The sequence below is a fragment of the Caretta caretta genome, chromosome 8 (assembly GCF_965140235.1).
Source record: "Caretta caretta isolate rCarCar2 chromosome 8, rCarCar1.hap1, whole genome shotgun sequence".
NCBI classification, from domain to species: domain Eukaryota; kingdom Metazoa; phylum Chordata; order Testudines; family Cheloniidae; genus Caretta; species Caretta caretta.
In genome coordinates this window covers 2,192,066-2,201,836 of record NC_134213.1, presented here as the reverse complement: position 1 = coordinate 2,201,836, position 9,771 = coordinate 2,192,066, and the positions used below count along the sequence as shown (strand labels likewise).

At 49.5% G+C, this 9,771-nt stretch overlaps 1 protein-coding gene across 1 annotated transcript; it reads right to left on the bottom strand.

The window, feature by feature from the left end:
* Positions 1-2,229: 2,229 nt before the first annotated feature.
* LOC125641809 (ovomucoid-like) lies at positions 2,230-6,311 on the bottom strand. The gene is made up of 4 exons (XM_048862269.2): positions 6,114-6,311; positions 4,841-4,863; positions 2,675-2,790; positions 2,230-2,434 (listed from the first exon to the last, which is right to left on the bottom strand). The coding sequence occupies exons 1-4, from the start codon at positions 6,169-6,171 to the stop codon at positions 2,353-2,355; spliced, it is 279 nt and encodes a 92-aa protein (XP_048718226.2). The 5' UTR covers positions 6,172-6,311; the 3' UTR covers positions 2,230-2,352.
* Positions 6,312-9,771: the final 3,460 nt, after the last annotated feature.

The window sequence follows — 9,771 nt, the reverse complement described above, 5'->3', positions numbered from 1 at the left end:
CGAGAGTGCTAAAGGAGTTGGCGGATGTGATTGCAGAGCCATTGGCCATTATCTTTGAAAACTCATGGCAATCGGGGGAAGTCCCGGAGGACTGGAAAAAGGCTAATGTAATGCCCATCTTTAAAAAAGGGAAGAAGGAGGATCCTGGGAACTACAGGCCAGTCAGCCTCATCTCAGTCCCGGGAAAAATCATGGAGCAGGTCCTCAAGGAATCAATTCTGGAGCACTTAGAGGAGAGGAAAGTGATCAGGAACAGTCAGCATGGATTCACCAAGGGCAAGTCATGCCTGACTAATCTAATGGCCTTCTATGACGAGATACCTGGCTCTGTGGATGAGGGGAAAGCAGTGGACGTGTTGTTCCTTGACTTTAGCAAAGCTTTTGACACTGTCTCCCACAGTATTCTTGCCAGCAAGTTAAAGAAGTATGGGCTGGATGAATGGACTATAAGAGGGATAGAAAGCTGGCTAGATTGTCGGGCTCAACGGGTAGTGATCAATGGCTCCATGTCTAGTTGGCAGCCGGTATCAAGTGGAGTGCTCCAAGGGTTGGTCCTGGGGCCGGTTTTGTTCAATATCTTCATAAATGATCTGGAGGATGGTGTGGATTGCACCCTCAGCAAGTTTGCAGATGACTCTAAACTGGGAGGAGAGGTAGATACGGTGGCAGGTAGGCATAGGATACAGAGGGACGTAGACAAATTGGAGGATTGGGCCAAAAGAAATCTGATGAGGTTCAAGAAGGACAAGTGCAGAGTCCTGCACTTAGGACGAAAGAATCCCATGCACCGCTACAGACTAGGGACCAAATGGCTAGGCAGCAGTTCTGCGGAAAAGGACCTAGGGGTGACAGTGGATGAGAAACTGGATATGAGTCAACAGTGTGCCCTTGTTGCCAAGAAGGCCAATGGCATTTTGGGATGTGTACGTAGGGGCATAGCGAGCAGATCGAGGGACGTGATCGTTCCCCTCTATTCGACATTGGTGAGGCCTCATCTGGAGTACTGTGTCCAGTTTTGGGTCCCACACTACAAGAAGGACATGGAAAAATTGGAAAGAGTCCAGCAGAGGGCAACAGAAATGATGAGGGGACTGGAACGCATGACTTATGAGGAGAGGCTGAGGGAACTGGGGATGTTTAGTCTACGGAAGAGAAGAATGAGGGGGGATTTGATAGCTGCTTTCAAGTACCTGAAAGGGGGATCCAAAGAGGATGGCTCTAGACTGTTCTCAATGGTAGCAGATGACAGAACAAGGAGTAATGGTCTCAAGTTGCAGTGGGGGAGATTTAGGTTGGATATTAGGAAAAACCTTTTCACTCGGAGGGTGGTGAAACACTGGAATGGGTTACCTAGGGAGGTGGTGGAATCTCCATCCTTAGAAGTTTTTAAGGTCAGGCTTGACAAAGCCCTGGCTGGGATGATTTAATTGGGGCTTGGTCCTGCTTTGAGCAGGGGGTTGGACTAGATGACTTCCTGAGGTCCCTTCCAAATTTGATATTCTATGATTCTATGAGTCACTGGGATGCGGCGCTGGCTTACAGCAAGTATCAGCACAGTCAGAGATCTGTCAGGCTCCCCCAGGGCAGCCCAGAAGTGAGGCAGCTTCCATGCACGTGAAGAACCAAATGTGGAAGGTTGTTGGTCTGCTGCACAGGGCATCAGCGCAGCTCAGACCCCAGTCAGAGGGACTCTGCAATCCCCTGTGTGCCATGGAGGAGACGGACAGGCTGGGCAGCTCGTGGGTCTCTGGGGGGGCAGTATCGGAAGGATCAAGGGTTTGTTGGTGTGTAGGGTGTGACGCACAGCATGGATCCACATGCCCACAAGCCCTTTACACCTCCCACCCCGACAAGTAGCCCCCTGGGCCCTATGTCTGGGTTGGGGATCCTGTATCCTCCCATCCCTTTCTATTCTCCCAGGTCAAGGCCTTTTACGTGGGCTTTGCTCACGGTCTCATGTTGTGGTCCATGGAGAGCACTCAGGCCTGGAAGGGAGTCAGACACAGGGAACGTGTCCGGGGTTTGTGTATCGATTTATCTTGTAGGAAAAGCCATGGCAGGAGGAGATATAATACTTGCCAGTCTGTGGCTCCCTTAAAGCCTGTGACTGGTTACTGCACTTTGTGTTCTCATTAACTCTGGTCTGTAAGCTGGGGAGAGCTTGTGTGAGACACGGGAGAGCAGAGTCCCTCCTTGGAAAGGGGGAAAAAACCCCACAGAGGTCACAAATTCTGCTGAGTTTGCTTTATTGCATAGACAGGTGGGGAGTCAGCGATGCTCTTAGAGGCCTGGAACCGATGGATGAGACGAGAACGTGACTCCGTGCAGGGATCTGCTCATGGGAACCAAATGCTAAAGGTCTTCTCTTTCCTTGTCCTCATTGTGCGACTTGCATTCTCCATAATGCTGAAAGCAAAGACTTCCAAGGTTTTCACTAGAGGGAAAGAGAGAGACACAGAACTCAGTGCTGCAACCTGATGGCCAAAGAGAGCAAAGCATCTGTCAAGGCCCCAGGAGGTCAAATTCACCAGAGCTTATTTGCTGACAGGAAAAATTACACTGAGGAAGTCGACCCAGCCTCTACGAGGTAAAGATATGGGCGCAGGCAGGGCCTTGAATTACCTCACAATTGTATTTTAGTTTTTGTTAGTGGGCCCTTTATTCTGATACTTACTAGACTGCTCCACAAAAGACACATTTGTTTCCATATGTCTTGCCATCAGTGCCACAGACCGGGTTGTACTCAAAGGTGCAGATTTCCGGAGGCTTCTTGTACTCACTGCAGAAACCCTACAAGGAACATTAGAATTGCTATTACAGTTATTGTCTGCATTTCAGTAGTGCCCCGATGCCCCCACTCGCCCATGGGGCTGGGCATTCTCTGAATAGAGAGGAAGGGACAGTCCCTGCCCCCCAGAGCTCACAGTACCTAATCCTGTCCCTAGTCTCTACTGACGTTCTGATTAACTGACTTCCCAATTCCCCTCTTGCTGCCAGGAGGAGCCGGGCCCGTCTCCCTGGTGTAAGAGACGTTTCTGAACCCACATCACATGGTGTGTGAGCAAAGGGGTATCTCCGTAGGCATCAGATGCTAATCTGACATTACCCAGGGTACAATCTGGACTGATGAACAGCTGTGTCCCCTCAATCCTCCAACCTGGGGTGCCTTTTACTCTGCTTTGCTATGAAAGCAACCACTCCTGTTCCTACTCACACACAGCTTCCAGCATGTAAATTACTCCGAGCTGTACGGTATGAGTCCTTTGGCAAGCCCCTCTTGAATTACACTGCAGGGGAAGAGCAGCAAATTTCCAGTCCCAGACTTTCCCCCAGAAGTGTGCATCTTGTACTGCCCAGCACCCTCCTGGACCATATAAGCTCCTATAAAGTCTGTCATTTTATTAATAGAAAATGAAATGCACAAATCCTATTGTCGCAAATGGAGTTTTCCAAACACTTCAATCCAAACACACTGGTTTAGATAAAACAAGATGCTTAACTACAGAAAGATAGATTTTAAGTGATTACAAGTCAGGAGGCGTCAAAGTCAGGATTGGCTACAAGAAAATAAAAGCAAAACACCACTAATGCCTGACTTATCAAGCTAAGTGAACTCAAAGCAAAAGGTCTCTCTCACCAAATGCTTCAGCAGACTTACTGGCTGTCATTTCCGCCAGGACCCCTCCCTCAGTCCAGTGTTTCTTTCCTTGTCTTTCAGGTGTTGTTGATGTCATGGGCAGAGAGAAAGGGAGGAGTAACTTGGGGAGTTTGTTCCCCATTCTTATATTTTTCCCTCTTCTTTGAGCATCATCTCCAGCTAGGGTTCATGCGACAGAAAGTTTGTGGGGATGGGAACCTCCAGCTGTTCCTTTGCCAACAAGTAAATTTCTCGCTCACAGCTTTTTTGCTGCCAAAGAATGGCCCCTTAACCACGTGATGGTCCGTTTGATTATGTGGAGACCTGGCTGAGGTGTTAGTTTGTCTTTTGTCTCTGGCTTATGACTGTTTCCCCAGACTGGGGACATGTCTTATACAGTAGAATCTTATAACTTTACATACCATGGTGTCTCACAGACTTAACAGGACAATAATGTTCAGCACATTATGAGTTTTCAAATGATCCCTTACACTGCATACTTTGTACAAAATTTATCAGAGTCTTCTTAAAGCGGTGAACATAGGGGTACAGGGTGGTCTAAGAGACGCTTCTGAACCTACATCATATAGAATGTGAGTGAAAGAGCATCTCCACAGGCAGCAGATGCTCATAAATAAAAAACCTCATGCTCTTGTCATACCGTCACCTCCTCTGTTCTGTCTCAGTTGCTCCCTGTGTCTCCCCCAGGCCCATCACAGACTGCCCTGTACAATAGTCTATGGAATCCATCACTCTGACCCCATGGCTTACGTCTACTCGGCAGTGAGACACTCCTGGCTAGCTCAGGTCAGCTGACTTGGGCTCGGGCTGTACAATTGCTGTGTAGACATTTGGGCTTGGGCTGGAGCCCGAGCTTTGGTAGCCCACGAGGGGAGAGGATCCCAGAGCCTGAACATCTACACTGCAATTTTTAGGCTTGCAGCCCAAGCCCCCTGAGCCCATGTCAGCTCAGCCAGTCCAGCCATGGCCAGGCCCTGGATCTTTTGTTCCAGTGTAGATGTACCCAGGGATTCTCAGCCCCAGAGATTCACTCCCCCCTGGCTCGGGCACGAGGTAGACTCTGCTTCTGCTTTGAGTCATGAGTTCTAGCATGTTTCTAACCCAGAGATCATGGTCCCTGTGATGTTACAAGCCAGAGACTGGGGAAAGTGATTATTAATGAACAGGGAGAGTTCGACTTACCTTACCAGCCTGGCCAGCAGCATCTGGAACAAAACATACAGACAGAATGAGACTGTTTCAGATTCTCTCGCCCATCCTGGTGCTGGGGTTATTGATGTCCCGAGTTCTGACCAAGTCTCTCTCTTTACTTTGATACAGAGCCTTTTCAAATGTTCTGGTATGGGGTTGTGCGACTAGGGATGTCAGCTCTTGTATACCTGTGTTAACTGAAGTGACGTCGCAAAGGAGGAACGGAGGAAGAGGCAAACATTCTTGGGACGTTCCAGAGTGATCCTACTCTAGACAGGTGTCTCCTCTACAGGATCTCACCCTCACCTTTGCGGGAGGCTGGGGAGTTTCCTACTTTTCCAGGAACTTCATGTCGTAGTACATTACAAGCATCCAGAAAGAGAGTTTTACATTTTACTCTAACATCCGTTTGGATGGTGTGACCATAACACTGCACACTCTGCCACGGACCCTGTCTGGTCCGTTCATTGACACTGTCCGAAAAATACCAGAACACTAACGGTTGTGTCTCAGCAGCTATTTTGCAGGATCCAGGATCTCACGGGCATCCATAAAAACCTCAGCAGCTTTTGACTCTCTCTCGCTCCGTATCCGATGAAGTGAGCTGTAGCTCACGAAAGCTTATGCTCAAATGAATTGGTTAGTCTCTAAGGTGCCACAAGTCCTCCTGTTCTTTTTGCGAATACAGATTAACGCGGCTGCTGCTCTGAAACCGTCATTATTTAAGTGTCTCTTCAGAGTTAAGCCATAGCACAGAGTTACATCAACAATTACTCAATTCTAATGAGACGTTTCATTCTGAACAGGTCTGACTCTGTTTGTTAATGAAACTCTATCCAAGTGACTAGGATCTCAGCCCCCCAAGTGAAGATTATCTGTATTAAGGAGCTATGGATAACGGGATCATCCAGCATTACAAGGTAGGGATTTAACCCCAACAAAGCAAATGTTTGGAGAGGATCTAAATCCTCCGCTTTCTACTTTGGCAATGCCATAGATCTTGTCATGCTAATAAAGTAGCGTTGAACTGGATTAATTCAGGGCATAAAGCAACTCCTACGTAATACAAGGTAAGAAGAATTTTTTCCTGTGGGAAGCTTCCCTCAGAACTGCTGAGGGCCTTGTACATCGCTCTAAATACACTGGCACAGGCTAGTGTTGGAAACAGAGATTGGCGAACCCCTATAGGGATGAGAGTGAGGCTGGCCCCATCCTTTCGGGGATAGGGCAAGTCTCAGCACAGGCTACAGCCAAAGTGACTCACCTGAGTAGAAGCAGCAAAGTGCCAGAGCGAAGAGCAGAACGGCCCCTGTTATCTTCATGGCGGACGTGGCTGTCTGGTCTGCAGTGGGCTCTTGGTGCTCTGCTCCCTCAGTAAACCCCACACACAGAGCCCCACTATATATAGGGTGTCGGAGAACCCACCTTCATTGTGACTCACCCGAAATAGTCACTCACAACTCCGGCAACCGGAAGCAAAGCTCTCAGTGGGAATGCCAAGCTGTGAACAATGTTTCCTCCACAACAAGTTTCCAGGATAAGTTGGAGGAAAAGTCACACCCTTGATTTGGTGAATAATGGAGTAGTTATGTGGGCTGAGTGCTCATCATGGCGCACATGGGCAGCCAAACCTGGACATTCCTGATTCTCAGGACTGTGAGTGTGGAACATATTCGTCACGCTGCACGTTAAAGGCACCGAGCCAGCAAAGCACCTGTGTTACCAGCCTCTTTCGGCCAGACTCTGCAGTCGGTCCCCGCAGCAGGGGGAAAGCTGACCATAAGCGACGGTCCTGCTGTCCTGATCTTGCACGTATTCTGCCCGGAGCCCGTGCCTGGCTTAGTTTAGAGGAGCTAGAGGGCAGCTCTAACTCAAATATAAAGAACCTCGTGTTCTTGTGATACCATCCCCTCTCTCGTTCCATCTCTGAGTTGCTCCCAGTGCCTCCCACAGGCCCATCACAGATGGTGTCCTGTCCAATCGTGCATGGAATCCATCAGCCTGACCACAGGGATTCGCTCTCCCCTCATTAGGGCCTGGGGTACAGTCTGCTCCCACATTGCCTCATGAGTTCCAGCGTGTTTCTAACCCGGAGGTCCTGGTCTCCATGATGCTACATACCAGAGATTGGGGCAAGTGACAATTCATTCACAGTGAGAGTTCGACTCACCCGACGACCCTGGCCGACAGCATCTGGAACAAAACACAGACACAAAGGACACAATGTGAGAGAGAAACCAGCTAAAAACAGTCATCTCTGCCTAGGACAACGGATGCAGATTGCTAACCAGCAACTGGGCCATGGGAAGGAGTCCTGCACCCTCATCCAATTGCTGTGACAAATAGAAACATGGAGAGTAATGCACCCACAGTCTGACCTGAAATCATAGAATCATAGAAAATTAGGGTTCGAAGAGACCTCAGGAGGTCAACTAGTCCAACCCCCGAATAGCATCACTGGGCCTACAAGTAATTGCAGGTGCGATTGTTTGTAGTTCCCAGACTGGAGTTTGGTTAAAAGCCCATAATGGCTCCTCAGTAACATCTTCCCAAAGGAAAATGCTGTTTCTGCCATGAGCCACTTCCCTGGCTTAATCCTGACACCCAAACGTCCATAGCTGGTGCTGAGCTGCTTTTTAATAGTCGAGCCCGTGCAGAAGGTTAGAGGGTCAGACACAGAGCTCCGTACAGGCTGCAGCAAAAGTTACTCACCCTGAAAGCTGGAGAGGAGCCCCAGAGCAAGGAACACAACGACAGCTGCTGTCTTCAGGGTAGAAGTGGTTCGTGGGTCTGCTGGAGTCTGTTAGCGCTGAGCTCTGCAGATGATCTCTCAGTGCAGCCCAAGGGAGGAGATCTCATATATGTAGACAAGAGGTTGGTTCTCTCTCCACTTGGATTATGAAATCCCTGTCGAAATGATCACTGACGCTACAGACCAATCCAGTGATTGGTCATTCCCGATTCCTAATTCATCATGTCTGGCTGGTCATCTAAGCCAAACGGACATTTGGTGCCCCCTGATTCGTTGGTTGAAACTTTTGCAAAAGGAGGATTGCGTGTGCCAACTAACACATAACAAATGCTTTTCTTATGAAAAGCTTACGAAAGCTCATGCTCAAATAAATTGGTTAGTCTCTAAGGTGCCACAAGTACTCCTTTTCTTTTTGCGAATACAGACTAACACGGCTGTTACTCTGAAACCTTTCTTATGAACGACACTCGTCATTGTCACATGAGCACAGGTGTTGGCATGAAGAAGAGCAGTTCACCAACCCTAATGTTAACAATCCCACATTACCGGATGCTTGTAAGTAGGGCAAGAATGTGTCTGTATCAAATACTCTTTGGGGACTGCAATAAATATCACGGGGAAAGGTTAAACTGCCCTGACATACATGGGTGAATTCAGCGTAAGCCTTTGTAAATCTTGACGCTCCTGCAGAGGAAGGCAGATTAGTTACTTCAGGTGCGTCTGGGGCTCTGCAGGTTGCTGAGAACCGCCACCTTGCGTCCCCGTCACATTCATCTTTGCTGTCCAGCACCAGAAACCAGCATACTCCAGGGTCCGTGTGCCCTGTCCCTCGTGCACTGCCAGGCCCTTTACCATTCAAGCCCCTGCCAGTCTGTTGGTAAGAGCAGCTGGGAAATTCGATCTGGGCCAGGAGGGAGGGGAAGTGGCCACGTGGCACCAGCGTGCAGCCAGTAGCCCCATGTCCATATGTTAATGGGCACAGGCAGAGCTCCCTCGGGGCAGCCCCGAACGAAGGCAGCAGAGAGGTCTGCTGGGATCCAGAGGAGCGGGACAAGCGGTGGCTATGCTGCATGGGGCAGGAAGGCAGCACAGACCCACGCGGCGGGACCCCTCCGCCCCTTGTGCACCATGGAGATCGTGGCTGGGTTCAGCGTACAGGTCTCTGCAGCGGGGATCGGGAGGGGTGCGGGGTCGCTGTGGGCTATGGCACAGTGGGACACCACATGGCCCCAGTGCTGCTGCGGGGGAAGCGGTGGGATGTTCCCTTCTCTGCTCCCAAACGCAGGAGCAGCTGGGAACCGGGTAACTGTCTGCGTGCACCGGGCCCTGCTTCTGGGCTGGGGATTCCCTCCTCCCCTCTGTCTTATTATCTACCCCTTTCCTAATGATTCGCAGCATTCTGTTTGCTGTTTTGACTGCTGCTGCACACTGAGTGGGTGTTTTCAGAGAACTCTCCACAATGACTCCAAGCTCTCTTTCTTGAGTGGTAACTGCTAATTTAGACCCATCATTTTATATGTATAGTGGGGATGATGTTTTCCAATGTGCATTGCTTTGCATTTATCAACGTTGAATCTCATCTGCCATTTTGTTGCCAAGTCACCCAGTTTTGTGAGATTCTTTTGTAGCTCTTCACAGTCTGTCTGGAATTTAACTATCTTGAGTAGTTTTGCATCATCTGCAAATTTTGCCACCTCACTGTTCATCCCTTTTCCCAGGTCATTTATGAACATGTTGAATAGGACTGGCCCCAGTACAGACCCCTGGGGGACACCACTGTTCACCTCTCTCCACTCTTTGTTTCCCTGGGCCCTATGTCTGGGTTGGGGATCCTGTATCCTCCCATCCCTTGCTGTTCTCCCAGGTCAAGGCCTTTTACGTGGGCTTTGCTCATGGTCTCATGTTGTGGTCCATGGAGAGCACTCAGGCCTGGAAGGGAGTCAGACACAGGGAACGTGTCCGGGGTTTGTGTATCTATTTATCTCGTAGGAAAAGCCATGGCTGGAGGAGATATAATACTTGCCAGTCTGTGGCTCCCTTAAAGCCTGTGACTGGTTACTGCACTTTGTGTTCTCATTAACTCTGGTCTGTAAGCTGGGGAGAGCTTGTGTGAGACACGGGAGAGCAGAGTCCCTCCTTGGAAAGGGGGAAAAAACCCCACAGAGGTCAC